Source organism: Malus domestica, chromosome 10 (genome assembly GCF_042453785.1).
Source record: "Malus domestica chromosome 10, GDT2T_hap1".
Taxonomy (NCBI): Eukaryota; Viridiplantae; Streptophyta; class Magnoliopsida; order Rosales; family Rosaceae; genus Malus; species Malus domestica.
In genome coordinates, this window is record NC_091670.1 from 40,078,110 (window position 1) to 40,103,291 (window position 25,182).

Genomic DNA, 25,182 nt, shown 5'->3' on the forward strand with positions numbered 1-25,182 from the left:
GATTTCTACACGCGAGTAACGGGCAATCATCCACAACCAAGTCAGAAATGTCCAAAATAGGTAACAGTTCAAAACCTACTTCATTCCATATATTTCTTACATCTTTTTTTCCCTCTTTTAGCTAATCAATTAGCTATCATTACATAACCTTCAAAAGATTCATTCCAAAAATATGTTAATTGGCTAATTAATGGATTAATTACCTAATTAATCCATTAAATGTCAATTAAGTCACCCAATTAACCACATAATATACCCAAAAATCCCAAAGGGCCGGCCACCCTTGTTGATCTCATCATATTTACTTATTTTATCATATTAATTAGCTAGTTAATTTGGCAATAATTCTATTTGCTAAATTAACTAGTCAATTATTCCCATTCTCCTATAAAAAGGCTCATATTTTTTCCAAAACACACTTCCAACTCTTGCTAAAATTCTATAGAATTCTCAAACACTTTTATCTCTAAATTCTAACTTTGGCATCGGAGATTCTTCGGCCAAAGCCCTCCCATTCATCGTGGGCGCGTAAGGCTCTTGGCCTTAACCTAAGATGTTAATTATTTTGTAGGTGCAATTTTGTTCAAGATCAAGGAGGAAGAAATTTACATCCACATCAACATTATAAAATGTTGTGCAAAAAATACGAAGTGGCAAAGAGTCGGAGAGTCTCATTTTTGAGTCTCCTTAACATTTCTCGAGGTGGTAGAGAGTCCATAGAGAGTCTCCTTAGCATTTATCTTTTGAAAAAAAAAAACCACATCCATTCAAGTTTAAGACACCATACTAACTAAAATTTGGTCTAATAAGAAATGATAAAAAGACAGTTAAAATAAGACTCTTTATGGATTATCTGTCATCTCACACTTAAACGTTAATTTTAGTACGAATATTATAAAATATTGTATCAAAAACATAAAGCGAAAAATAATAGATCATTGTGTCTGGTTTCGTTATTCCCTAAAAAGAAAAGCGACATAATTACTAGTCGGAGAGCCAAAAGCCAAATGCCAATGAAATGAACAAAGTCGTGAGAAACTAAAACTAAGAGTACCGAAATGACAAAAGTACCCACCACCATCTGTATATTCACAAAATGCCCATATAATTTCAAGTGCATCAATTTACCGTGCACCCACTCGTCTCAGGACTGCGAGAGCTGAAGAAGCTCAGCCGTTGTTGCCGTGAAAGATAGCAGCGCGGCCGTACAGTCCCTCCCCCTCCTCGCAATTCCCAATGAAAACCCTAATTTCCCACTTCACCGTCAACTCTTCGAATCCCCAATCCTCGCCGTTGGCTTTCATCTTCCATTTTCCGTCGCCTTCTCGGGAAAACCAGAACTTTCTTCACATTTCTCGCAGAAAATGGTCTTGCAATCCCGGAACCGTCCGATTCTCATCCGTCAGAGCTCAGTGTGCTTCTGACTCTTACGGCGGGTGGGACGACTTCAGACTCGCCGGCGACCCGGGTCCCTCTGGTGAGTCCGATCAGTTTCGTCAATTTCTGAATTCTATCGGAATCGACGATCAAAAGCATGCTTTCGTGTTTCTGTTAGGCCTTGTGTGTGCTTTCGCCATTTCTAGGGTTAGGGTTTCTTCTGTTGTTGTGTTTCCAGCTTCGATTTTAGTTTTCGCGGTTGGGTTTTCATTTGGATTTGTTCGTAGTGAAGGTGTTGGTGAAGTGAGCTTAATTGGAGATAAGAGAAGGGGAAAGGAAGAAAATTTAATTGCTAATTCTGATAAATTGAGGAAATTGGTGGAAATTTTCGACGATTTCCATGTTGAAGTTGGTAATTTGAAGTATGATATACAGAAAGCTATTGATTCCAGAGAAATTACAGTTAATGATTTGGAAAGATATGTAAAGGTCATTGAAAGTATTAGTGTGTTGGTGTCGAATGCTAGGAATGTTACTGATGAGTCTGTTAAAAATTTGGGCAAGTTCAGTGCTGAGTTAGCCGAGAGCAAAAAGGCGAGTAAAAGAAAGAAAGAGCCCGTTGGGATTGGATACGAGTTGTTCCAGTACATCGGAGGTTTGTTCAAAGACAAATTGGCTGATTCGAAGTCTGGTAGAGTGAAAAACAATGTTAAGCGAGAGACTACGGAGAAAGTGATGGACGATCAAGCTCGAGGGAATGATCCAGTGCCTTATGTTAAAGGAGTGGTTCTCGGTTCTGTTCATTCTCAAGAAGTGTTTAACGAGTCTGGTATGGATGAGGCTGGAAATGGAAGAATCAAAGTTGCTTTAGAAAATAATACTTTGAGTTCAGAGGAGGTGGATGGGGGTCCTAACAGATCTACAGCTGGAAAAGAGTTTAATTACCAGAATAATGGATTGCAATTCGCGAGCAACGGTCACGTGTCTTTGAAGATGGATCATAATAATCACACTGAAACGTGGGAATCCCCTGAAAGTCTACTTGATTCTGTAGATTTCGGTGTCAGAACGAAACAGATGGACAATAAAGCTTCCTTTGTACAAGAACAAATGCTGAAGCAATCTAATGGGGTTTACAGACCTTCTAATATCAGGGGAAAAAATGTGAATGCAACTTATGAGTCTCATAGTAGAGAAGAGCATGTAAATCGCAATGACGATTCTCATTTGGCTGATCACCTGTCTGGACATGAGAGTGAACTACCTTCCCTTTCATCTTCGTTGGTTTCGGATGATATATTGTTTGATAGGTATGTTACGGAAGCTAATGATCTTCTAAAACAAGCCAAGGAATTTGTAAGGGTCGGACACAATGAAGAGCGTGCAGAAATAGTATTGTACAGGTCAGCCAAGTTACTGTCCAAAGCCATATCTATGAAGCCCGTGAGTTTGCTGGCAGTGGGCCAGTTGGGCAACACTTGCCTTCTTCATGGAGAATTAAAATTAAGGATTAGTCGCGAGTTGAGAATGCACCTTTCGAGAAGTGACCCCTTATCTGTTGAGAAATGGATTAGAATTCAGGATAAAGTCACCAGTAAAGATGACATTGCATCACTCCTCATTAATGTGTGTGAAGAGTGTGAGGAACTTCTTGTGGAAGCAGGCAGAAGGTATAGAATGGCGTTATCAATTGACGGGAATGATATGAGAACCCTATATAATTGGGGTCTTGCTCTCACCTTCCGTGCACAGTTGATTTCAGATATTGGGCCGGTAAGAACTTGTCAACAATTTTTTTTTTCATTTATCTTGAAAAAGACTTGTTCATCAATGAGGGTTGAGGAACTATTTAAAATTGCTCAGTTGAGTAAGCCAGATTATCGTCAGTTGAATTAGGCTTTAAACCCCTTCTTCTGTGGATTTCAGGAAGCAGCTTTTGATGCTGACGAACTGTTCTTGGCTGCAATTGATAAGTTCAATGCCATGATGTCAAAGGGAAATGTTTATGCACCAGATGGTATGTTTCTGGTCTCCCCATCCTCATCCTCATAATTTTTCGGTAGATAGTTATAAGATATTTGATTCTATTTGGATTTCGAAAACCTGTAATTGCAGCTCTACTTCGATGGGGTGTGGCACTGCAGCAAAGATCCCGCCTACGGCCTAGCAATGGTAAAGAGAAGGTGAAGTTACTACAGCAGGCAAAGAGGCTGTATGAAGATGCACTCGAGATGGATTCGAACAATGTCCACGTGAGAGAAGCCTTATCATCGTGTGTGTCGGAGCTTGGTAGTAGGCGACTTTACTCTTAACTAAACCTGAAACAATACGTTGTTGCATTGGTTTCTCCATTTCGTTTTCCAAATTGTGTCCCTGTAGGCTCTCCGTGCGCGAAATGATGCAGACGTTGCTTCTTTGATATATTTGTATATAGATAATAAGAAGAAAAAAAGTGATGGACAAGAGCAGATGGAAGAAAGTTTATCACATTGGAGATGAATCATAATTGGCGGCCGAAGGGTAAATTACGTATGTAATAGGTTGATCGTGAGGATGTTACTTTTTCTATGTAAAATAGAGATGAATCATAATTGGCGGCCAAAGGGTAAATTACGTATGTAATAGGGTGATCGTGAGGATGTTACTTTTTCTACGTAAAATAGTTTGAAGGAGCATGGTAAATTTACAATGATTAATCAGGTGGTCAGATCAACATCTGTGTCACATGAAGAAAAACATCGTCATCCTTATTTTCTTTATCAATTGCAAACATCAAGGCATCTGTAACAACATTGGAAGAATTATTACCACAACTTTAGGAGTGTGATTAATTGCATCACATTGAGTTTTCAGGCTCACTATGCAAGGTCTTAGATTCACACTTGTGAATGATAAGTTTGATGTTAAATTATTATGACAAATTCATTGGGTGATTTATCTTAATCCCTTACCCTTTTAATTCTCCCTTTTTTTTAATGATGGATTATCTTGTACTGGACTTATTTTAGAGAATTAAGCTAGATTGACTTGGTATGGACTAAGCAATACAAGAACTATGAAACGTTTGGTGCACTGCTACCCCATCCGCTAAAAACATCACCATTTTATTAACTCCTATCAAATGTGTTTTCCTTCCTCAGCCATTCATTCAAACAAGAACCAACTATCTTGCATTCAATTAGCCGGATATATTAACTATGTTCGAATCTGATATTGATGCGATGAAGTTCGTTTCCATTCCATTTTCCTTTACTTATCTTGATTTGGATTACTATAGTGGAATAAGATAGTTCCCTGTTGGAACATCCATTGTCCCACATCGGCCAGGAGGGAAGAAGGAAAGCAATTTAAATAGAAATACCCCTCTCTAACTAACATCGAGATTTTTTGTGATAAAACCCTACACCTGAGGATTGTGCAGGTGGTTAAGTGAGGATAATATCGGTGTTGTTGGAGTGGGCTCTTGGTCTGTCGACCTGAAAAATTATACATTTCGTTGTCTATCATTCTTTAATTTCCGTGTATCGTTCTCAATATGTTGTAGCGATATTCCAACTCTTCACTAGTAAGCGAGATGTTCACAAAATTATACATTTCGTTGTCTATCATTCTTTAATTTCCGTGTATCGTTCTCAATATGTTGTAGCGATATTCCAACTCTTCGCGATATTCCAACTCTTCGCGATATTCCAACTCTTCACTAGTAAGTGAGATGTTCGAATATTGTGAAGAGGAATATCATTCTTTAGAGTTGGTCCGCGTGTTGTTCTTGAAAATTGTTTGGACACAAGAACTCCAGGCCCGCAGTCTTGCATGTCTTGAAATTTGTTTGGACACAAGAACTCTAGGTCCAGAGTCTTGCACGTACTATTGTTATTTTCTATGGATTCTTGTGGACATTCTTAGCATTTTATCATCCAAATATACCTTATATTTTAATCCCAAGCGTACTAATTTAAGTTTTATAGAGATTTTTTTCCGCCACTTAATTATTATTATAGTATTAGATTCGAATTTTATGAATAAGAAGTGCAAATACCACAAAAAAATGTGCAAAATGAAAAACTTGATCTAGGGTTATGCCAAAGACCTCAAACTTTCCCGGAAGACTTTGAACATGCTTGCAAAGGTAACAGTGCCGAACAAAGTTGCATCCTCTTCTACAACCCACACGTAACTCACGCGATGCGAAAGCGCCTGAACCATCACCGCCACCAAGGAGCTCCAGGGATAGCACACAATCGCCTCCGACCTCCTTACTAACCGTGCCGAATACCCTCCTCCGGATCTCCTTCCCAACCCAAACTCTTCATCTGAAGACGTTGAACAGAAAGAAGAAGACGATGACATTGACTCTTCTTCCATTAGCTCCAAAAACGCCCCGTACTTCTTCTCCTCCAATCTCTCTTTCACCAACTGAACCAGCTCATCTGGCGGGCCACCGCAGTCAATGTACGCCATCAGGTCACCCGCGGAAAGCGTGGCAATGGCAGCGGCCACGGACTCGTGGCAGGCGTTGAGGGTGTACGGGGAGATCTCTCCGATCACCTTGCCGTCCACGTCAAGAATGGCAACGGAAGTTTGCTGGACGAGGGATTGAGAAATGAGGGGCAATACAGCAGAGGCAGGATCGTCGTAATGGACGGCTAGTAAGTTTTCGGTGTCGATGACTTGGAGGGAGTTGATGGGGGTGTTTGAGGTGGGGCTGAAGACTCCTATGTAGTTGAGGAGGTAGCGGATGATGTCTTCTTGTGTGAGCCAGCAGTATTCACGGTTGTTGTGTAGGGTGTTGAAGGAGCGGTTGGGGAGGAGCTTTTTTCTTGCCGCTGTGGTCCGGCGGCTTTGAATCGGAATCACTAGGTTTTGTGCACCTTCTAGAATTAGATCAATGGCCTCCACCAAGCTGAAAATTACAAAAACAATCCAAATTAAACCAAATATAATACATAAAATCCTAAAAGAACAATTTTCAATGCCTTTTTCTTGCAAAAAAAAAAATCAAAAGCCTTACGAACACAAAGCAATAAAAATAGCACAGGATCAAGAAACAAACCTATCGTGTGGTTCCAAATGCCTAACAAGGCCAGACCCTTTTGGAATCAAAACCTCCAGCGGTGCCTCGAGCGCCGTCGCCGGAGACGACAAGTTCTCTTCTTTCCCCAAGAAGCATATAACGTCCACCATGCAAACCTTTCCTACGCATCGGCAGTCCTCTGCGGAGTCAGAATTGCAGATGATATCGACGTCGCTCTTTTTCGAGTGGTCACAGCTCCAAACGCTGAGGCTGCTCTCGCCGAACCGCTTCAGGGCCGACAATGCCTCTCCGACCGTGGCGGAGATCGACACGGACTTTAGCGGAGGCTTCCCGAGGCAAAGATCGGACACTTCTTGCAAATGCAGACGCGGTGCCATGCACGAACAAAGTCGAAAACTGAAGATCAAAAACCGAAAACCAATCAACCGATCAAATGTGAGAAGATTGAGAGCTTGAGGTTTTGGGGGTTTGAAGGTTCAGAAATTGTTGAGGAAAATAAGCCTTAAATTTGAGAATTAAAAGAGATTTAATTGTTTGTGAATTTGTGAGGTTGGAACTTGGAAGACTATTTAAAGGCGGCTGTTACGTAGTAGACACGGATTCGGGCTCTCGCTGAGAATATGCCTACTCATCTCCGTACCCTTATTTGTCACGGATTTTTCTGTCTTGTTGCGATCAGCCACTGGAGTCCGGATCCTCGCCGGATCACCTTGTGAGGATCTCAGAATCCATAAATCGTGTTCGTTTATCGTATATCGTACGATCAGAGATTATTTTAAATATTTTTATTTAAAATAAACATAAACAATATTTGACAAAAATTAACCGTACGATGTACAATGAACGGATACGATTTACGGATTCTTACCAAAAGGCTCCGAAGATGATCTGTTGGCAGCCACTGAATTACAGATCACAAAAAATTAACAAAATAAAGAAAAAAAGAAGTGTCTAGAAGAAGATATTATATTAGAAATAATATTTGGCTGTTCTTGACTAAGTAAACGTGTGAAAACTATTTGACAAATGTAGTATTATGAAAACAAGGGTTGTTTTATTCATATCTCATATTTTGTTGACTACATTACATATACGTAATCAATTCTACTTTTACTTTTTGAAATGAAATTTATCTTAATGCCCCTCACATTTTTTCCAATACTATCCTCACACCCACACTCTCACTATACACCTAACACTCAAACTCTTTATCAACATCTGAATTTATATCAATTGAGTGATTAGTTTTCTACTAATTAGGGATTTTAAATTTCATATTTGAAGAAATTGGATCAAAAGCATCGAGTGCAAACCAAGTTTTGCAAAAGATAGAATAGAGCCCTTGCAATCTTAGCAAGTGAATTCAAAAGATTCTAAGTGTCCATCATCATCAAGCCATCACGTTGAAGACTATTACTTCTCTTGGCTCGAGTAAGAAGCAATAATGTGAGGATTATGACAAGTTGCCCTAAGTTGCTTCATGAGGTTTTCAATATTTATTTTCTGTATATGCCCAATAGGTAACAACAAACTCCACCATATAAAAAACAAACCCGTTCAATTTTCTCTTTAGAGATTTTAGTCAATCGAATGAAATATTATAAACACAAACTGATATGTGATAAATGACATTACATTGAATGGTGTCGTTGAGTTCAATAGCGGGTGAGAGTGGCTTCAAGAGTTTGAAGAAAATAATATACAGTAAAAATGATTTGGAGGTGTATTCATAATCTATGGGGCCTAAATAGTCTTTTTGTATTAGAGTATATAAGTAATATTTTATGTGGGGTGCTAATAGAAAAACCCTAAAAACAAAGGAAAACTAATGAAAAATGTTTGAAAACTTTGAGTTTTAATTAAAATGACAAAAAGTTGTTGTAAGTTAATAGTACCAGGAGCGATTTTTTAGAGTAAAAATATCATTTTCGTTAAAATTGAACAGTACCGGGTAAACAATTAAATATCGTTTAATAATATTTTTTCACATTTTAAGATTTTATCATCATGTTGGAGTGTAGTATTATTGATCGGTGTGATACAATATCGGAGAATCGTAACATTGTTAATGTAACTGAAGAACTAAGCAAGCAAACCATCACGAGGCGACTCAGTGGTTGAATTTGAATTCAAGGCTTGTATTCCATACATCATGTTCGAGGTTCAATTTCTCGCATCGTTGAGTGATTAGAGAGAAGTTGAAATACCTATACGAGTCTTTTCAATCCCTATAAATGTGAACTAAGGTGACAAAATCACCGACTAGTCTGCTTTTAAAGAAAAAAATATCTAAGCAAGCATATTCTCTATTGATGTGGCAAGCCACCCCAAAGTTTATGGCTACAAATTCTACATACCTTAACCACATATATAGAATCTTTGCATGGTCCACGTTCTAAATATTTTTCAGCTGAATATCTTAGTGTAGGTGCAATTAATATGAAATACATCGTGACGAGAGAGACATCAATAAGAAAATATACTTTTGATTGTACGTTATAATTTGGCGAGAGTAAAAATTAGACGTGAATATTGATATTATTACAGTAATGGTTTAAATACTATGTGAAGCTCTTAAAATGTTATCAAAATTTAAGGGGGTGTATTTAATTAGGAATTTGAGAGATTTTAATGGATTTATAAATCCATGGATTTTTACGGAGTTTAATTGATTTGTAGAGATTCTATATAAAATTTTGATTCAATTCTCTCGAAATGTTATGGGAAGATGTGAGATTTATGGATGCTTAAAATACACTGCAAAATCTCTCAAATTTCCTCTAATTCCTCAACTTTTCAAAATTCTCTAAATTCTAATTTTAATTGAATACACTTAGAATGTTATAAACATTTTTAAAATTCTAATTGAATATATTCGAATTTCTAAGAATTTTAATAAACTATTTTAAAATCAGTCTAAGTCAATACAATTACGCGGTTATTATGCGCCAAAGAAAATCACACAACCCTTCAAATTCATGGTCAATTCAAGGCCGGCATTCATATACGTTAGCACTAAGCACCAAAATACGTAATTTACAAGTTGACAAAAAAATTTTGCAAATAAAACTTTTTCTTAATCAAAATATCCCCCTGCCCATTCCTTGACTATTTATGTTGGACAAACGTAACTCGTTTAAAAGTGTTTTTAAAATAGCCGAACGTGCAGTAAGAAACACGAATAATGTACTTTTTGGAACTTAAAAATACATTTTTTAAAACATTTTTAATCATTTTAAAAACAATTTCAAATAAGCCCATAACTACGTCAATTAAAGAGTGTTCAGATCTATTGGCTCTTTTCCAATCTAGCGGTTTTGGTTGCGACTTTTGGTTGGGGCTTTTTCCTTGTTGCATGTTGATTTGTTTTGCGTTGCGATACCTTTGTCAAATTCAAGGCGAAGTTGGTTTTCTTTTGATGACTACTTATGTGGTTGCTGACAAGGTGATGGCTGCTGTGGTGTCGGGCTATGCGGGATGAGGATTAGGTTTTTATTTCTGCATTTTTTAAATTGTGGTGTCGGGCTGTGTTCGTTCGATCGTATTTATGTTCGTTCATCATACAATCAGTTTTCTAAATTGTGTTCATTTATTTTCCCTCAACCACCGAAAAAAAACATTCGTGAAGATTATGAGAATTTTTAAATTATGTTTGTTCATCGTACGTCAGTTTTTATTTGATACTATTCATATTTAATTTTAAATAAAAATATTTAAAATAATTTTTTGTAGCACGATGTACAATAAATGAACATGATTTAAGAATTCTCAGAATCCTTATAAAGAGGTCCGGAGAGGATCCTCATTTTTTCCAAGGATCTTTCCAGATACGCGGCAAGATTATTTATGTTTTGTTTTTATGAACATGGGGACATGAATTTCTATGGCTCACACATCGCACACGTGGTCGTGAATATACTTTGATGACTGAGGCACATCCAAAACAAAAAAAAAATCGATATAGGAGCGGACTATTGGCTTGAATGTTTGATCTAACCCTCTCGTTAATCGAATAAGAGATTAAGAGCTGGTTTAAAAATATTTTTTAAATAGCTGAAAGTGTTTTTAATGAAAATATTTTTAAAATCAATCTTTAGTAAAATAATATTTGAATTATGAAAAAATAAACTTTACTACTTCATATGAGAAACACATAGCGGATGCTTCATTTTAAATTCTTTTGAAACTCAAAAATATTTTCTTTAAAATTGTTTTCAATCATTTTAACAGCAGATCCAAATTAACATCACTCACAATTACTACATTTTTAGTGCTCACTAGTATTTTTATGCACTTTTTATTTTTGTTTGCTAGCGAAGAAATCCCATCATGCACAAAGCTCTAGAATAAACTCGCACAACATGCATGTGCGCTTGTTTTGTTAAATCATACTTGGTGTCAATCAATCCAACTTTTAGTCCAAAATTAGAGGTTAAATCATCAAAAGGATCATATTCTAATTGAGGGTTGTTTCAGTTTGGTTTGGTTCTTTTTTGGAATGGATAGCTCATTTTATGTTCATGATTTAGCAATTAAATTGAGAAGTGTTGGATTGACGAAGAGTCAGAATCCCGAGTTTTTATTAAAGATGTGTACCAATTATTTTTGTTGTTTACTAAGTGACCGAAGTGGAAACTAGTCCATTACTAAAATGGCATTATTTTTTATGCTTGTCATAGCAATTCCACCCGTTAAGTAGGGGCATGGGCAACTCAATGGCAATGTACTAATTACTCTAAACAGAAATTGTTTTTGTGCAACTGCACTCGTTGAACAAGGGCAATAGCGATGATTTTTTGGTCAAGAAATTGAATTTATAACAAAAAATCTTAGGTGCAACCGAGTTCAGTACAATCAAATAGGAAAACATTCGAAGCCTTCATCGAATGGGCTTTTTTTGTTGATGTGGCAACTGGTGGGAGTTCACTAGCTGAGTTAGGCCCGTTCAATATAGCGGGCTTATCTGAACAAACACTTTTTTTCGACATGTGGGCCTGAATTTAAAATCACCCAGTCGGCCCCGTCCAAGCAGGCCCAATAGCGATCGCGTCCAATGGTACTCGCATCGCCAGATCGAAAGAGCCTGCAAATCGCGAGCTTCTGGTTTCAGCGAATTTCCAAAATTAGGGTTCTTCTCGTTTGAAATTCGGACTGCTACGATGTCAGATTACGAAGGCGTCAGCAAGGTTCTTTTCTAAATTCCCTTCTGTTAATTTGTTAAGCCAATTTCTGAAACTATGCTTTCTCGTTTCATTTGTCAATTCGTTCGTTTTCGATATGTTAATTTGTCGAATCGGAATGGATTTGGGTAAATAGTTGTAATTTATGGTTTTCCAGAGTAAGATGTTATTGTTTCTGTTTGTTAAATCACTTAGGGCATGAAATTAGGCAGTAATTTGGTATATTTGTGTATGAATCTCTTTTCCCTAGAGGAACCGATGAATTTGAAATGAATTACTTTATTTGAATGCGAAGCATTTGTAAAGAGTGATGCATACGTAGTTTCGGATCGCGATTTTCTGTTGAGTGTGTTTGTGTGCCGATTATCGAATGGCTGAGTGATGTTTTAATTGCCTCAGCACAATTCTCGTGGATCAGAACGTGAGAGCTCGTGGAGAGATCGAGAGCGAGACCGAGGTCAAGATAGAGAAAAAGATGGTGACCGTTATACACGGCAGTATAAGGATAGAAGTGGAAGATTTGACAGAGGGAGGAACTCGTACGATGGCTATCGCCGCGGTAGAAACCAAGATTTCGACAGGTTAAACATGTGCTTCTTAATGAAATAAACTTATCCAAGTTGTTCGCATAATCTCAATTGCATTGTGGAGTTAGCAAGTGAAATTGTTTTTCGACTTTAGGTTTGCTTACATTGTATGTTTATCTTGTAGGCATCGTGATTATGATCAAGATAGAGAAAGGAGGCATAGACATAGATCACGATCACGTTCTCGTTCTCACTCAAGGGACAGATCTCCTTCTCATTCCCGTTCAAAGAGGTTCGGGAAACTTTTACATAAACATTCACTTTCATATTGTTATCTTGATCATGACACATCCGATTGTCTTTTTAGTTGATGTGAAATATATCTTTCGTGCTCCTTTAGGTTATGCATTTAGTGTTGAGTAATGTTGTTCAAACATTATTTCCTATTTCAAAAGCTTTAGCTGGTTAAAACATAATATGGATGCTGTTAGTATTTTGTCAAGAAAGCCGCATTGCTCCATTGTAATCTTGCTGAAATCTTTGTCTACAGCAAGCGTACAAGTGGTTTTGACATGGCACCACCTGCTGGGTCAGCGCTGCCTAATGCTTCCGTTTCAGGTTTGGATCTAACTACTTGATCACCAAATTCCTGTCAAAGTATATGCAGCACTTTCCATTCGAGAATAGCTTCCTGACCTCCTGTTATTTATATGAGCATGCTAGAAGTTATCTTTCTTATTGTTTTACTCTGGAAACTGAGAGCCATTGTTGTGTTGTTTGGTTGTTGTTGTGTTGTTGTTTGTATGTGTTTGCTTTTATGGTTTGGGTAAGAAGGCGATGTTGATGTGGCATGACTACATCAATTGATGTTCAAGGGAGAACCAATGGAACGATTGGCTGGACATTCTTCTCCTTCGACTGATACAGTACTTACAGATATTTCCCTACCATCCGCAATGATGGAATTTGTTTCTTTATTATTTCATGGTATATCTTAGGTATGAAATATTAGCTTTTTCAATGTAAAAGATACTTCTGGGCTTTCAGATGGATTTCATTACTAGTGTAGTTGTGACTTATTTTTTATGTAAAGCTATACTACTTATCCTTCTGGTATCACTTCAATAATAATAATGCAGGACAACTGTCAGGTATTCCACAAACGATGCCTGGAGTGGTACAAAATTCATTACCTTTTGGGGCATTGCATGTACGTTTCACCACTATAAGCTTCTATGGGATCTTGAGTTCGATTTTTCTTTTGTGTTCTTTGTGAATAACTTCATATGCTTTTGCTTGTTACAGATGGCTCTTCCATTGATGCCAGCTCAAGCCATGACTCAGCAGGTAAATTTATTGTATTTATGTTCATATATATAAATTTGCACAATTTATTTTTCTCATAAATGCATGAACGGTGTCTTTTTCATTGGCCGATGAACAGTATATATATATATTTCTCTCTTGCAGGCTACAAGGCATGCACGTCGGGTATACGTTGGTGGGCTTCCTCTCTTGGCTAATGAGCAGGTTATAGTTATGGATTTTGTTTTGGATTCTTTCCAAAGTAATAGCAAGTGTTTTGACTTTATACTGGAGTGGCGATGAACAGGGAATCTAGGCTAAAGTTTGATGCCATTTGTGTCATCACTCTAGAATCTAGGGATTTACTTTGCATATAAGGAAGCTTATAAGCTAGCTTTCTGTTACAGGGCCAACTGCAATGGGTTTCAAATGAGCCAAAATTTTGATTAAATGTTTTCAATTTTTGAAATTCTTGTTTGCCTCTTTCTTGTATTCTTTAAAAGACTTTGATGGAATGTTATCTTTTTGTCAGACAATTGCCACATTCTTTAGCCAAGTCATGGCTGCCATTGGAGGAAATTCTGTTGGTTCAAGTATGTGTAATCATAGTCTCACTTTAACTAGGTTCAACATGCGCCTTAATGTATTACATGATTCAGGATCTCATGGGTTTTATCTGAGAGCAATGTGTTTTCCAGTAACTGAACTTGCAGGTGATGCGGTTGTAAATGTCTATATTAATCATGAGAAGAAGTTTGCATTTGTGGAGATGAGAACGGTTGAAGAAGCAAGTAATGCAATGGCATTAGACGGGATTATATTTGAGGCATGTCAATTACAAGTTATCATTACAGTATTGTTTTTTGTTTGATCTGTTTATAATCGTCATAGGGGAAGGTGTCAATGGTAAAGTACCGTAAACGAAGAATGTGAGGGTAAAATAAGAAGCATAACTAGTGTAGAACTGAAATGTTATCATATATCATGTCTATCGGATCAAAGCTTTTCAAATTTCAGTATTATCAAATTCATTAAGTTGGTTAACTCTCTTGGGTAAGGAACCCTATCAATTTTATAGAGAATTATCATAAATATGCCCAAAAAAAAAAATTTAACATATTGAGATTTGTATTTGTTGGTTATGATGGGGCTTAGGTCAGAATCTTTGGATAATGTTTTAATCATTCTTTCTGTGTGCTCTGTGGGATATGGAGGAAATATTTCTTTGTTGACATGCTTCTTTTGATTATCAGGGGGTTGCTGTGAGGGTAAGAAGGCCAACAGACTACAATCCTACTTTAGCTGCAACACTTGGTCCTAGCCAACCAAGTCCTCACCTTAACTTGGCTGCCGTTGGTCTCACACAAGGGTAGGTCGATTTCGGTTTTTCAATTTGAAGACTACTTTAGTTTCATACTCTCTATAATTACTTTTGAAGTTTTTGGATTTGAGTTGTAAAAGTCTTCTGTTGTACTAATTTTGCATTTGTTTGGCAGTGCCGTTGGTGGAGCTGAGGGACCTGACCGTATCTTTGTGGGTGGGTTACCTTACTACTTCACTGAAGCTCAGATTAGAGAGTTGCTTCAATCCTTTGGGTATGGGCTTAAATTTCCAGCAATCTTGACATTCCTCATTTTTGATAAAACCATAGTTGCATATTCTTAACTTCGTATTGATCACTGCAGACCTCTCCGTGGTTTTGACCTCGTGAAGGATAAAGATACAGGAAACTCCAAAGGATATGGATTCTGTGTTTATCAGGTACATACTCAAAGCCTGGCTTTGATTTTGATTGTTACTTTTTCAATTGTTTATTTTCTTCCAAGTGATTGTTTTTAGGCCATCTCCTTTCTCTTTTATACGTGTATACTGTTTTATGATTCTTAAAGGTCACTCCTAGAAATCTGGTCAACTAATGTTCTAGAACTTCAGGATCCAACCGTGACAGACGTTGCCTGTGGTGCTCTCAACGGTTTAAAAATGGGTGATAAAACTTTAACTGTCCGGCGTGCTACTGCCAGGTTGGTATTCTTTCAAACTAAAGGGCAAGCCTGATATTTTATTTATTCAAGCCAAGTTAGACAATTTGAAAACTTTTTGCAACGATTTTACAGCAACGGGCAGTCTAAAACAGAGCAAGAAAACATCTTGGTACAGGCACAACAGCATATAGCCATGCAGGTAAGGAATACATATCATTGGTTCCCTGTATATGTTTTTCAAATGCATTGTTGACTTATGTCTTTCGTTGTAGAAAATGGCCATGCAGGTTGTTGACTTGAATCTTCTAGGAGCTGGAATGGCAACTATGGCGAGTGGTGAGACACCCACTAAAGTCCTATGCTTGACTGAGGTAGTATCACAGTTGAAAATGAAATATAGAATTCATGCATTTTGTTTGTATATTTAGTTTTGGTACTGTACTTTTAAAAAATTTGGATTTGTGGATTATGGGTTAATATTTGATTGTTCCTACTGGCTGGTTCTTGTATTTTCTTGTGATAAAGGCGATTACTGCTGATCAACTGGGTGACGATGAAGAGTATGTCGAAATATTAGAAGACATGAGGGATGAATGCAGCAAATTTGGTATTTTATTCCTAACCTGTTTGCCTGAGTATTTTTTATTTAAAACCTTTGGTGTGTCTGTGGAAGATGTTTGATGTTTTTTCAAGTGAATTGTTGATTTTAGGGTATTTAAATTTGAGTGCCCGGAACTTTAACAGGTTCCCACTGCTTGACTGTTGCTATGGTTTCGATTGGAACTGAGAAATTTCTCGTGTGTTGGATGATTAGGAACTCTGGTGAATGTTGTTATTCCTCGTGCTGATCAAAGCGGAGAGCAGATTCCAGGTGTTGGGAAGGTAAAACTCTTGTGCTGCGTCCATTTACCATGCTCTTATTGCTGTTCTTTGCTCTCGGGCACTGAATACGTAGCTTCTCTCTTTATAATTATACGATACTTTCAGGTGTTCTTGGAATACACCGATATTGGGGGTTGCGCCAATGCAAGGAATGTACTCGGTGGGAGAAAATTCGGAGGTAACACAGTGAATGCCGTTTACTATCCAGAAGAGAAATACCATAACAGGGACTACAGTGCATAAGAGTACTAAAGCCCCCCGGCCTAGGTTTTTATCGTTTTTGTTGCAATGTAAAATAGCTGTACGTTCCAAAGCGAACCTTCAGATGTCGGTAATGGTTGCTCAGGGAACCGATGGCGTGCTAGTATGATCGACGATTTCCTTTCCCGGCCTTCGTTCTCTTGATGTTTTGATGCTGGCTTGGTTTTTTGGCCGTTTAGGTTGGTTTGTATTAGTATGAAAGTGTACAGACCGTTTAATATACTCTTCAGAGATTAATAGTGGTCTTCTCATTTGCATAGCAACTCTGTTTATGTAGTATTCTTTTTATCGGGTCGACCCGTTAACAATTTGCTCGTTATCTGTTAAGGACACGATAAAATCACGCAAATGACCCGAACATGATACAAACACCACCTGTTCGATACGTCTGGACATTAGGCACTGCAATCTCTTGCATGTCATGTTAATCTGATACGTAACTACATGACCTGTTAACTAATGAACTCTTATCGAGTCATTTTTTTAGATTTCGTAAGATAATAGGTTTGATATGATATGATTCGTTAAGGCAATGAGTATGTCACAAAAATAACATGAATATAATAAAGACGACCCGTTTGTCAAGTGTACCTAATTGAATGATAATGCTACTTTTAATGAAGTTTCATTTGGAAGGGAATCCTCTCCAGATCTCTTTATCTTAATCCACTGAATCAGTAAATCCATACTATTGAAATTTGATCAAATGGCTACAAATAGGGGCACACTTTAAAAGTTATAATAACTTCAACTGTTGAAACAATTTTTAATGACACAAATTTTTTGATTTAGTGTGTTAGAAGGAAGGAATCCGGAGATGATGACTTTCCGTTTCATTGGTCTCCTCCATTGCAGTATATGTCTTTGGGCTGTTGATTATGGTCCACGTGTGTGCGTCAGAAGCGTGGGGAACAGTCAAAAGAGTAATCAAATAAAATGTTGGACGGTGGATGACTCAGATCACCGTCACTAACAACACACAGTTTAAACCTCCACTTGTACTTTGTTTATAACTGTTTAGTTTTGGATAAGAGCGTTCGTACAACTCAACACGTTTTTGACCGTTTCCAAAACACCTACTCAGTTTTATCTTAATTTTCTAATCATCCGGATGACTGGAAGAACAAATTTCGTAATAACATCCTAAACTAACGGTGAGCATTACTAACATTTTAAATGCCGTTGTATAACTTATATTACACAAATTTAATTTCTTAGATTATAATCTAATGGATATGAATGATTTAAAAAAAATTTGCACCGTTTATTTAGCAAAAACTTTTACCTGGTTTATAATCTAATGGACATGAATGATTTACTTCGAACCAAAAAAATGTGTATTATAACATTGTTGTTACCCTCGATTCACGCCCTTCTTTTTGGTTGGGCAAAAGATTACTATCTTACTAACTTTAGTAAACAAAAAGGATATTGCTCGTCTCATTTCTTCCAATAAAAATTTTACAAACTGTTTCGTATAACCTGTCTTATCTCAATACGTGGGGTCAAGTGTATGAATCGTAAAACGTCATTGCACTCAGCTTTGCATCAAGTCTTTAGTTAGTTTCAAGTACTTTATATTTTTTTATAGTCTCTTTCAAAGCTCTTCTAGATCTTTCTCTCTCTTTGCACAGAGACTCCATCTCATAATCACATCTGTATATCTTTGGTTTACGTGTCCAAATTATGTTAACTGATTTTTTCTCGTCACGTGTCCAAACTAATACATATGCGGACGTGATAAAAGAATACGGTATAAAATTAGTTTTGTACAAATATCAAATTATAATTTGTTCATAAAGATAAAAAGTCGGATGTGGATGTACGGTGTACCGAGCCAAGTACAATCCAAATAAAAATAGATTAAGTTGGATCGAATCTCCCTAAAGTAATAGAGGAGAGAGGGTTTTGGATAACGTTGCCACGCACAGTTTCCTTCTTTCTCTCTCTCAGAATAGTATTTAGCTATATATATACCCCAACAATTACTCATTAATCTCCATCAGTTCCCTTTGCCTGTGTGAAACTATTTAGTACCATCTTTTGTGTTCGAGAATTTTGATCCAAAAACTTTGTTTGAGATTTGTTTTAGTTGGAAATTTGAAAATGCTTGCAATATTCAACAAGGAAGTGGTGCAGCCACCGCAGGAGCTCCACAGCCCCGCCGCTGCCTCCGCCAATCCCGCCAAGAAGCCTCAAGAAATTGCCAAAGATTTCATGTCCTGCCATGATCCAAACAACGCAGTTTCAGTCTGTTTTGGAAACACAGCTTCGCTTGCTTACGTTCCTCCAGCCAACCCCTACACATCCCCAAAAAGGTATAACCCCAACATCTTTTCTTTACAATTATTAATATATACTACCATGGTCCGGTTACGCAACCAACGTCTGTCGATATGTCATCGTTAATGTGTCCATGTCATGATATCACCGTGACAAAATATATCGATATCAAGATGAATCAATACAGCTTTTACTAGGAGGACGGAAATAGAGGAGTGCACAAGGGTTCAACTGAAAAAATTAGTACCCGTCCGTCTATATTCATACAATATTATCGATTATAAGAACAGACGTCATGCACAAAAAATTTCTACGTAACTGACATTTGGACGTTCTCAAATCTCAAACCATCTATTATTTATAATTAACTAACTGATGAATTCATTGCAGGGTGTTCTGTTCATTGGACAACATATACTGCATTTTTCTGGGGGACCTGAACAACCTCTGCAGCCTGATCAAGCAGTACGGGCTGTCGAAGGGCACCAATGAGGCCATGTTCGTGGTGCAGGCCTATCGGACCCTCCGCGACCGCGGCCCGTACCCGGCTGATCAGGTCCTCAAGGATCTTGATGGAAGCTTTGGATTTGTGCTCTATGACACCAAGGCTGGAACCGTCTTTGCTGCATTGGTAAGTTCCAAATTAATCAAATGCTAGAAAGCAGAGGCTCTTTGCAAAACAAGAGTAAGGGTCCGACCTCGCGAAGCGAAAAGCTTTGTTGGCTTGGGATCGCTCTTTTATAAAGCAGAGGCTGGTGTCCTTGTGAAATATCTCTTTAGGGTTCTTAGCATTTTTGGGTGTGGTTTGTTTTTATGCAGGGTGCTAATGAAGGGGTTAGCATGTTTTGGGGCATTGCAGCAGATGGTTCGGTGGTGATTTCTGACAACTTGGGGGTCGTAAAACAAAGCTGTGCTAAATCTTTTGCCCCATTTCCAACTGGTATGTAAAACGCTACCGCTGACACGACACGTTGCACGACTCGAAATTTGCACGAATAATTCAATGTGTACACAATTATTACTTTTACTAGCCTCTAATGTTTTGGTGGGTGGATCTTTGGTTGCAGGGTGCATGTTCCACAGTGAGCAAGGGCTGATGAGCTTTGAGCATCCAACCAAGAAGATGAAGGCAATGCCTCGGATTGACAGTGAGGGGGTCATGTGTGGGGCCACCTTCAAGGTTGATGCCCAATCGAGGATTCCCAACATGCCACGTGTCGGAAGTGAAGCCAATTGGGCAGCATGGGGCCAACAAGCCTAAATCAAGGAGATAAACTTACTTACGTTTAACTGCTGAGAAATAATCATTTGGAAGTTTCTTATTTATTTGGTTTAATTTCAATTCATGTACATATTTCCCTGTAATTTCTTTTCCCTTTCTAATGAGTACCTACGTATTATGAATGAAGAACCATGTGTAGTTGTTTCTCCGGAGTTCGCTTCGCGTGGCATTTTACCAAGAAAATGAAACTACCGAATCTCCCCAACGGCCATGTTTACCGTATTTCACATTTATAATAGTTCAGGGAGAAAATTGATCAAAATAATAATTCAAGGGGGGAATCGAAAATGGAGTACAACTTTCGGGGGGGGGGGGGGTGGTTTGGAAGGGGATTTTGCAGCCCAAGCCAGTACAACTTCAGGGAAAAAAATGTGTAAGATACTTCAATCCAACTCTCAGAACCAAATTTGAGGACCAAACAACTGTTAGGAAAGAAATGGAGGGAGAGAAAAAGTAGTAAAGTGCAAATTACCCTTCATCTTATGTAACAATAGTTTCCAAGCAATTGTATCAGAAATCAGTAGTTTCATTAGCTACTCCGTTTATTAGCTACTCCGTTTAGACTACTTACGGTTCATCGCAAGTCATCTAATCTTACAACTATACAATTGTTCCCCAATGTAATCAAACCGTCAAGTACTTGGACAACCCTTTAGGGAAGGAAGAGATTACTGAAGCAAGTCATCAAGGGCCGGAGGAAAGTAAACATCACCAGTAATCGGACTAGAACTTGATGCTTTCCATTCAGATCTGTTTGGCTTGATTAAAGCTCATTGAGGAGACGGATCATGGCATCCGCTCGATGTTTGATAATCCTCGCACAAGACGGGAAGCAAAACCGGTAAAACCTAGGCAATGATTAGTCGAGATCCACAAAAATCTGCAACAAGTCCAGAAGCTAGATCAGAAGTGAATAATAGCAAAAGCATTAGGGGTTCTAGTTTAGATGGCAATGACTATTTTACTACAATTCGCAATAGTTAAATATGTTCATTCAAAACTGAAAAAAAAAAAAGAAAAAGAAAAAACCTAACCTCCAAATCTGGCAAAGGGTCATATGACTTTTTCTCTCTTATGTTAAACACGGTAATGCCCGTGATCTTCTGAACTCCAAGTTTAGTAGCAATGAGGTTCTGCATTAGGAAAAAGCTACTCTAAGAAACGACGCAAACAGATGAAATATGAAAAGTAAATTGTTTTAAGGGTAATAATCTCAATGTTATATTGTTGAAAGATGACTGGTTACATTTAGGTTGCGGGGTTCAGAGAGCTACTCTCAGAACAACAATACATTTACTGACATCCCTATAAAGAAATTATCACTATCAATCATCGCACTTGGTGTGACGGCAAGTGCCTTCGCCCATGAGCGGTAGGTCTCGGGTTCAAGACTTGGGAGCAGCCTCTCCATAAATGGGGGTAAGGCTAGCCGACATTCACCTCTCCCAGACCCTGCGTAAAGCGGGAGCCTTGTGCACTGGGTACGACCTTTTTTTTTTTTTTAATCATCATCACCAATGTGATAATCATTTACCAAAGATGTTTAAACTGAATCTATAAGGTGCTGGTGAAATTATTCTCCGTACCAGATTGATATTTGTGGAACCAAAAGCCTCAACCCTCGGCAAAACCTGTGTGTGGATTTCAAATTCATAAATCAGTTATATAACAAGTGAGATGCAAAATATTAGGAATTTAAAAGTATGAGTTCAAATATGCAACTCATGGTTCCTAATTTATCTTTCATCACGTAAACTTATGTAATCTAACTGAGACAACCTAAAAGTTCAGAGAGTATACAGGGTCTGTTAAAATACCGAGGTCAACATAAGCAATTGATTATAAAAAAAAGGCACCAACGAAGCCCTATAAGAAAGGCTTGGATAGGACATTCCTATGATACCATCTAAAATCGTATATTGAAACAGACTTTGGGACAGCATATAAACTTGGGGAATACTCATCAAGAACAATATTTGAAATCTGATTTAAAGCATTACCACTGTTTGAAGACCATTGATCACAACAACCTTCTCCTCAGGTGAATCATCTTGTGATAACCAAACTTCAAAGGGGCCGAGTTCCTTATCTGTCTCATTTTCTAATTTCAAATGTAGCTGCATAAAATTTTTACTTGCTCAGGTCCAAATCATTGCATTAGTCAGTGGCTAATTCTATTAACTGAAGAACAACAAGTACAAGAGGTAAATAGAGGGTGAACTGTGAAGTATGAAGTCCAATAGCCATGAGAAACCTCTATTGGTGACTTTACATAGACAATCAAGCTGCAGTAATCTAATTACCAAGAGACATATAAGAGACCAAAAAGAACGAAAATTACTGAAAAGGGTCTTTCCAACTTGATGGCAGACGGCACCTCCACCACATGCAACTCAATATCCTTTCGTGTTATGGGCTGCAAAAGTGTATATCAAGAACATAAGTGTAATACCACTTAAGCTCTAGCATGTCCTACTTACACCTCTCATGATATATCCAAAACTTAACAATTCGTAAAGCATTCTAAAGCCCATAAATGCCCTGCCTAGTTGAAATTAAACTAACAATATTTTAAAAGTTAAATAGTAAAATCAAACCATATTTTGAACTTCCCACTTTCTGTATAAGTTTTCATGAGTTTGAATTTAAAGAATTTTAAAAAATAACTGTACTCTCTATGGAAGTTACCGGATAAGAGCTAATAACCACATAAACTTAAAATTGGGCTTGCAAGCTGTGTATGTGACGTGTACTAAGCTTGTACATGTGTGTGTATGTGTGTCTTAAACTATAGTGTGGACTTCTAAATAGACAGAATTTTCAGACAAAAAGCCAGAAAAATAAACACCCTGCAGATCTAAAGTGAAACAAAAAGTAGTGGACAGTATTCTTCTTCTAATATTAGTGTTAAAAAATGAACACTCACAGTTCCCATAATTTGCTGTGTCTGTAGGCGACCAGGTTCGCCCAGATTAGTTCGCCATGTTATCTGAAGTTTACCAAGAATATTGCTTCCCTCAACTTTCCCTTGGGCAGAACCATGTGATATTAACTGATAAAGATAGTTATGAATTCCTCCGCCAGATTTGATAAGAATTGGTGGCTTAAATATCTCTCTGCCATGAACAAAACCAGAAGAATATGAAGAAAAGAAGAAAGGAAAGAGGAATATGAAGAAAAGAACAAAATTCGACAGAAGCAAATAAACCATATTGTACCTTGTTTGAGAATTCTTTTCAGAATGATGTTCATCAGCTTTTAGGATTTTTGCACTCCAATGCTGAGCGGGCTCAAACTCAACTTGGTCCATAAGAAGATTTGACTTGGTATGATTTTCAATGCAAGCTTCTAAAAGCGTGATTTCCTGTGATAGAATGCATTTATCATAGAGAGACTAATTTGTTATAGGTTATCAACAAGATCACAGCAGTTACTTAGGCTGCAAAGAATAGAAGTAAACAATAGAAACCGAATGCTGTTACAAGAGGCGCATGCTTTGGCATCGGTATAACACATACGAGACACTATGTCTAAGTTTGATCCAGTGTGGCGTATACATACACGGTCATGTTTCTACTGAAAATCATCAATATATATTTAAACACCATAGCAATGCAACAAAACCAATGTAACTTGTATATGTATCGAAAAAGCAGAACTCACAAACTTAAAATCAATAATTAAATGAACCTCAACGTACCTTTACAACACGGACCTGAAAAAACAAAGTCAAATTGTTAGTTTCACTAGGATTTATGAAATGCAGTTATTCACATGTATGTGAATTGAAATTCAGAAGTGCACATGCAAATTCCACGGCGTGTGCAAGGACAATACCTTAGTCCTGACAGAAAGCGGATTGGCCACAATGAACTTGAAGAACTGCGGTAGATATTTACGCTCTCCTTCCCCGTCATAGTACAATGCAGTGCATACCAACCTATAGAGATTACAAAACCTTACCACAATCAAACAACAAAATCATAATACATGAGTTTCGAGGACTGAGGAGGAGAGCTTACGTGTGAGCGCCGAGTTCCTTGACATCATGTTCAACAATGAAATCATAACGGCCGCCTGCACGTATGGATTCAACCGGAGATTTCGACGTGTCCAGCAGCAAAAGCCTCTGCCTTTCTGTTTGCATTTCCGCCTGCAATTCTCAAAGTTAACAAAAGATTAAAAATTGAACTGAATTGATTTAACATGAAATAATTACGGAATAATGGAAAATAAAGTCCAAGAATTTGAGATTAAAACCTTGATTATAATTTCCCTGACTTCGAAATTGGAGCTGTTATTGATGCTAATATAGCTACAAAATGTCTCCCCTAAATAAATTGCTCTGCAAAATCACAACTTTATTAACAAATTAAGAAATAAAATGAGGGTAAGGGGAGGGGGGGGGAGAGAGAGAGAGAGAGACCCGAAGGCTTGGGGGAGGACGAGGAGGCCGGAGAGGCCGATGGAGTCGGAGGGGTGGTGGAGGAGGAATCGGGTGCGGTAGGTGAGATCGGAGGAGTCGGAGGAGGCGGAGGAGGAGGGGTTCGAGGAGGCGGGGGAGTCGAGGAGGCGAGGGAGTTGGGCGGCGGCAATCGGGTCGTCGAAGATGTCCTCGCCGACGACAAGATCGGCGGGGTCGAGAAGGAGGGGAATGGGGTCCACCTGGAATGAGGGCTTGCACAGCCTCATCACCCGGAAGGCTAGGGCGTGGGGTCCAGCTTGAACGCTGCTCATTACTGCTTCCTCGTCGTCGATTCGCCGGCGTCCGTCGAAATCAACCGAATTTTCGCGCTTCCGAAATTAGAGCCAGTGTGACGAATTTTGACAATACTCCTTTTTCAACTGCGTTTATTGGTGTGTTAACAGTAACTCCTCATCGTTTTAACTTTTAACCACTTGGGAAACTCTGGTAAGTAAATTTGACGGCGGTAAAATGCACCTTAACGAGACACGTGGTGTTTAAGTAGCCGTTCTCACGTGGGTGTCATAAGGATTTGGATTCTCTCTCCTGCGGGTCTGAATCCTCCTGACCCAATAACACGGGTAGTTGAATTTTGATCTAAAG

At 38.1% G+C, this 25,182-nt stretch overlaps 5 protein-coding genes across 10 annotated transcripts; 3 read left to right on the forward strand and 2 right to left on the reverse strand.

Annotated features, from left to right (window-relative positions):
- Positions 1 to 1,080: 1,080 nt before the first annotated feature.
- On the forward strand, positions 1,081 to 4,090 carry LOC103446431 (uncharacterized). Its single transcript, XM_008385545.4, has 3 exons — positions 1,081 to 3,150; positions 3,304 to 3,394; positions 3,493 to 4,090. Exons 1-3 carry the CDS (start codon positions 1,237 to 1,239, stop codon positions 3,687 to 3,689), a joined length of 2,202 nt encoding a protein of 733 aa, XP_008383767.1. The 5' UTR covers positions 1,081 to 1,236; the 3' UTR covers positions 3,690 to 4,090.
- Positions 4,091 to 5,264: 1,174 nt separating this feature from the next.
- LOC103446432 (CBS domain-containing protein CBSX5-like) lies at positions 5,265 to 7,026 on the reverse strand. Its single transcript, XM_008385546.4, has 2 exons — positions 6,431 to 7,026; positions 5,265 to 6,280 (listed from the first exon to the last, which is right to left on the reverse strand). Exons 1-2 carry the CDS (start codon positions 6,787 to 6,789, stop codon positions 5,455 to 5,457), a joined length of 1,185 nt encoding a protein of 394 aa, XP_008383768.1. The 5' UTR covers positions 6,790 to 7,026; the 3' UTR covers positions 5,265 to 5,454.
- A 4,235-nt stretch (positions 7,027 to 11,261) lies between these two features.
- Positions 11,262 to 16,812, forward strand: LOC103446433 (splicing factor U2af large subunit B-like). Of its 5 annotated transcripts, none has more exons than XM_008385548.4 (18): positions 11,262 to 11,598; positions 11,992 to 12,173; positions 12,304 to 12,411; positions 12,670 to 12,737; positions 13,271 to 13,329; positions 13,425 to 13,466; positions 13,590 to 13,649; positions 13,957 to 14,017; positions 14,123 to 14,250; positions 14,678 to 14,793; positions 14,921 to 15,019; positions 15,110 to 15,185; positions 15,357 to 15,445; positions 15,539 to 15,605; positions 15,679 to 15,777; positions 15,932 to 16,013; positions 16,221 to 16,288; positions 16,394 to 16,812. In XM_008385548.4, the coding sequence occupies exons 1-18, from the start codon at positions 11,572 to 11,574 to the stop codon at positions 16,529 to 16,531; spliced, it is 1,569 nt and encodes a 522-aa protein (XP_008383770.1). In that variant the 5' UTR covers positions 11,262 to 11,571; the 3' UTR covers positions 16,532 to 16,812. The 5 variants fall into 5 exon arrangements, with proteins under 5 accessions (XP_008383770.1, XP_008383769.1, XP_017190792.1 ...); XM_008385547.4 differs by having other exon boundaries at positions 11,446 to 11,598; positions 13,259 to 13,329; XM_017335303.3 differs by having other exon boundaries at positions 11,454 to 11,598; positions 13,259 to 13,329; positions 14,138 to 14,250.
- Positions 16,813 to 18,443: 1,631 nt separating this feature from the next.
- LOC103446434 (stem-specific protein TSJT1-like) lies at positions 18,444 to 20,266 on the forward strand. The gene is made up of 4 exons (XM_008385549.4): positions 18,444 to 18,867; positions 19,223 to 19,463; positions 19,652 to 19,772; positions 19,900 to 20,266. The coding sequence occupies exons 1-4, from the start codon at positions 18,656 to 18,658 to the stop codon at positions 20,091 to 20,093; spliced, it is 768 nt and encodes a 255-aa protein (XP_008383771.2). The 5' UTR covers positions 18,444 to 18,655; the 3' UTR covers positions 20,094 to 20,266.
- A 305-nt stretch (positions 20,267 to 20,571) lies between these two features.
- LOC103446435 (uncharacterized) lies at positions 20,572 to 24,969 on the reverse strand. Of its 2 annotated transcripts, XM_008385550.4 has the most exons (12): positions 24,541 to 24,967; positions 24,375 to 24,459; positions 24,137 to 24,267; positions 23,952 to 24,054; positions 23,815 to 23,829; positions 23,333 to 23,478; positions 23,041 to 23,230; positions 22,456 to 22,530; positions 22,115 to 22,231; positions 21,701 to 21,745; positions 21,149 to 21,247; positions 20,572 to 20,994 (listed from the first exon to the last, which is right to left on the reverse strand). In XM_008385550.4, the coding sequence occupies exons 1-12, from the start codon at positions 24,849 to 24,851 to the stop codon at positions 20,974 to 20,976; spliced, it is 1,338 nt and encodes a 445-aa protein (XP_008383772.1). In that variant the 5' UTR covers positions 24,852 to 24,967; the 3' UTR covers positions 20,572 to 20,973. The 2 variants fall into 2 exon arrangements, with proteins under 2 accessions (XP_008383772.1, XP_028966221.1); XM_029110388.2 differs by lacking the exon at positions 22,456 to 22,530 and having other exon boundaries at positions 24,541 to 24,969.
- Between the last annotated feature and the right edge of the window lie 213 nt (positions 24,970 to 25,182).

Coding starts and splice junctions, on each gene's coding strand:
- LOC103446431 (XM_008385545.4), top strand. CDS start 1,237: ATGAAAACCCTAATTTCCCACTTCACCGTCAACTCTTCGAATCCCCAA. Junction 3,151..3,303: donor TGATTTCAGATATTGGGCCG/GTAAGAACTTGT, acceptor TGTGGATTTCAG/GAAGCAGCTTTTGATGCTGA. Junction 3,395..3,492: donor AAATGTTTATGCACCAGATG/GTATGTTTCTGG, acceptor CTGTAATTGCAG/CTCTACTTCGATGGGGTGTG.
- LOC103446432 (XM_008385546.4), bottom strand. CDS start 6,789: ATGGCACCGCGTCTGCATTTGCAAGAAGTGTCCGATCTTTGCCTCGGG. Junction 6,281..6,430: donor CATTTGGAACCACACGATAG/GTTTGTTTCTTG, acceptor TGTAATTTTCAG/CTTGGTGGAGGCCATTGATC.
- LOC103446433 (XM_008385547.4), top strand. CDS start 11,572: ATGTCAGATTACGAAGGCGTCAGCAAG. Junction 12,174..12,303: donor AGAAACCAAGATTTCGACAG/GTTAAACATGTG, acceptor TTTATCTTGTAG/GCATCGTGATTATGATCAAG. Junction 12,412..12,669: donor TCTCATTCCCGTTCAAAGAG/GTTCGGGAAACT, acceptor CTTTGTCTACAG/CAAGCGTACAAGTGGTTTTG.
- LOC103446434 (XM_008385549.4), top strand. CDS start 18,656: ATGCTTGCAATATTCAACAAGGAAGTGGTGCAGCCACCGCAGGAGCTC. Junction 18,868..19,222: donor CCCTACACATCCCCAAAAAG/GTATAACCCCAA, acceptor AATTCATTGCAG/GGTGTTCTGTTCATTGGACA. Junction 19,464..19,651: donor GAACCGTCTTTGCTGCATTG/GTAAGTTCCAAA, acceptor GTTTTTATGCAG/GGTGCTAATGAAGGGGTTAG.
- LOC103446435 (XM_008385550.4), bottom strand. CDS start 24,851: ATGAGCAGCGTTCAAGCTGGACCCCACGCCCTAGCCTTCCGGGTGATG. Junction 22,531..23,040: donor CACAGCAAATTATGGGAACT/GTGAGTGTTCAT, acceptor ACACTTTTGCAG/CCCATAACACGAAAGGATAT. Junction 22,232..22,455: donor AGTTGGAAAGACCCTTTTCA/GTAATTTTCGTT, acceptor AATTTTATGCAG/CTACATTTGAAATTAGAAAA.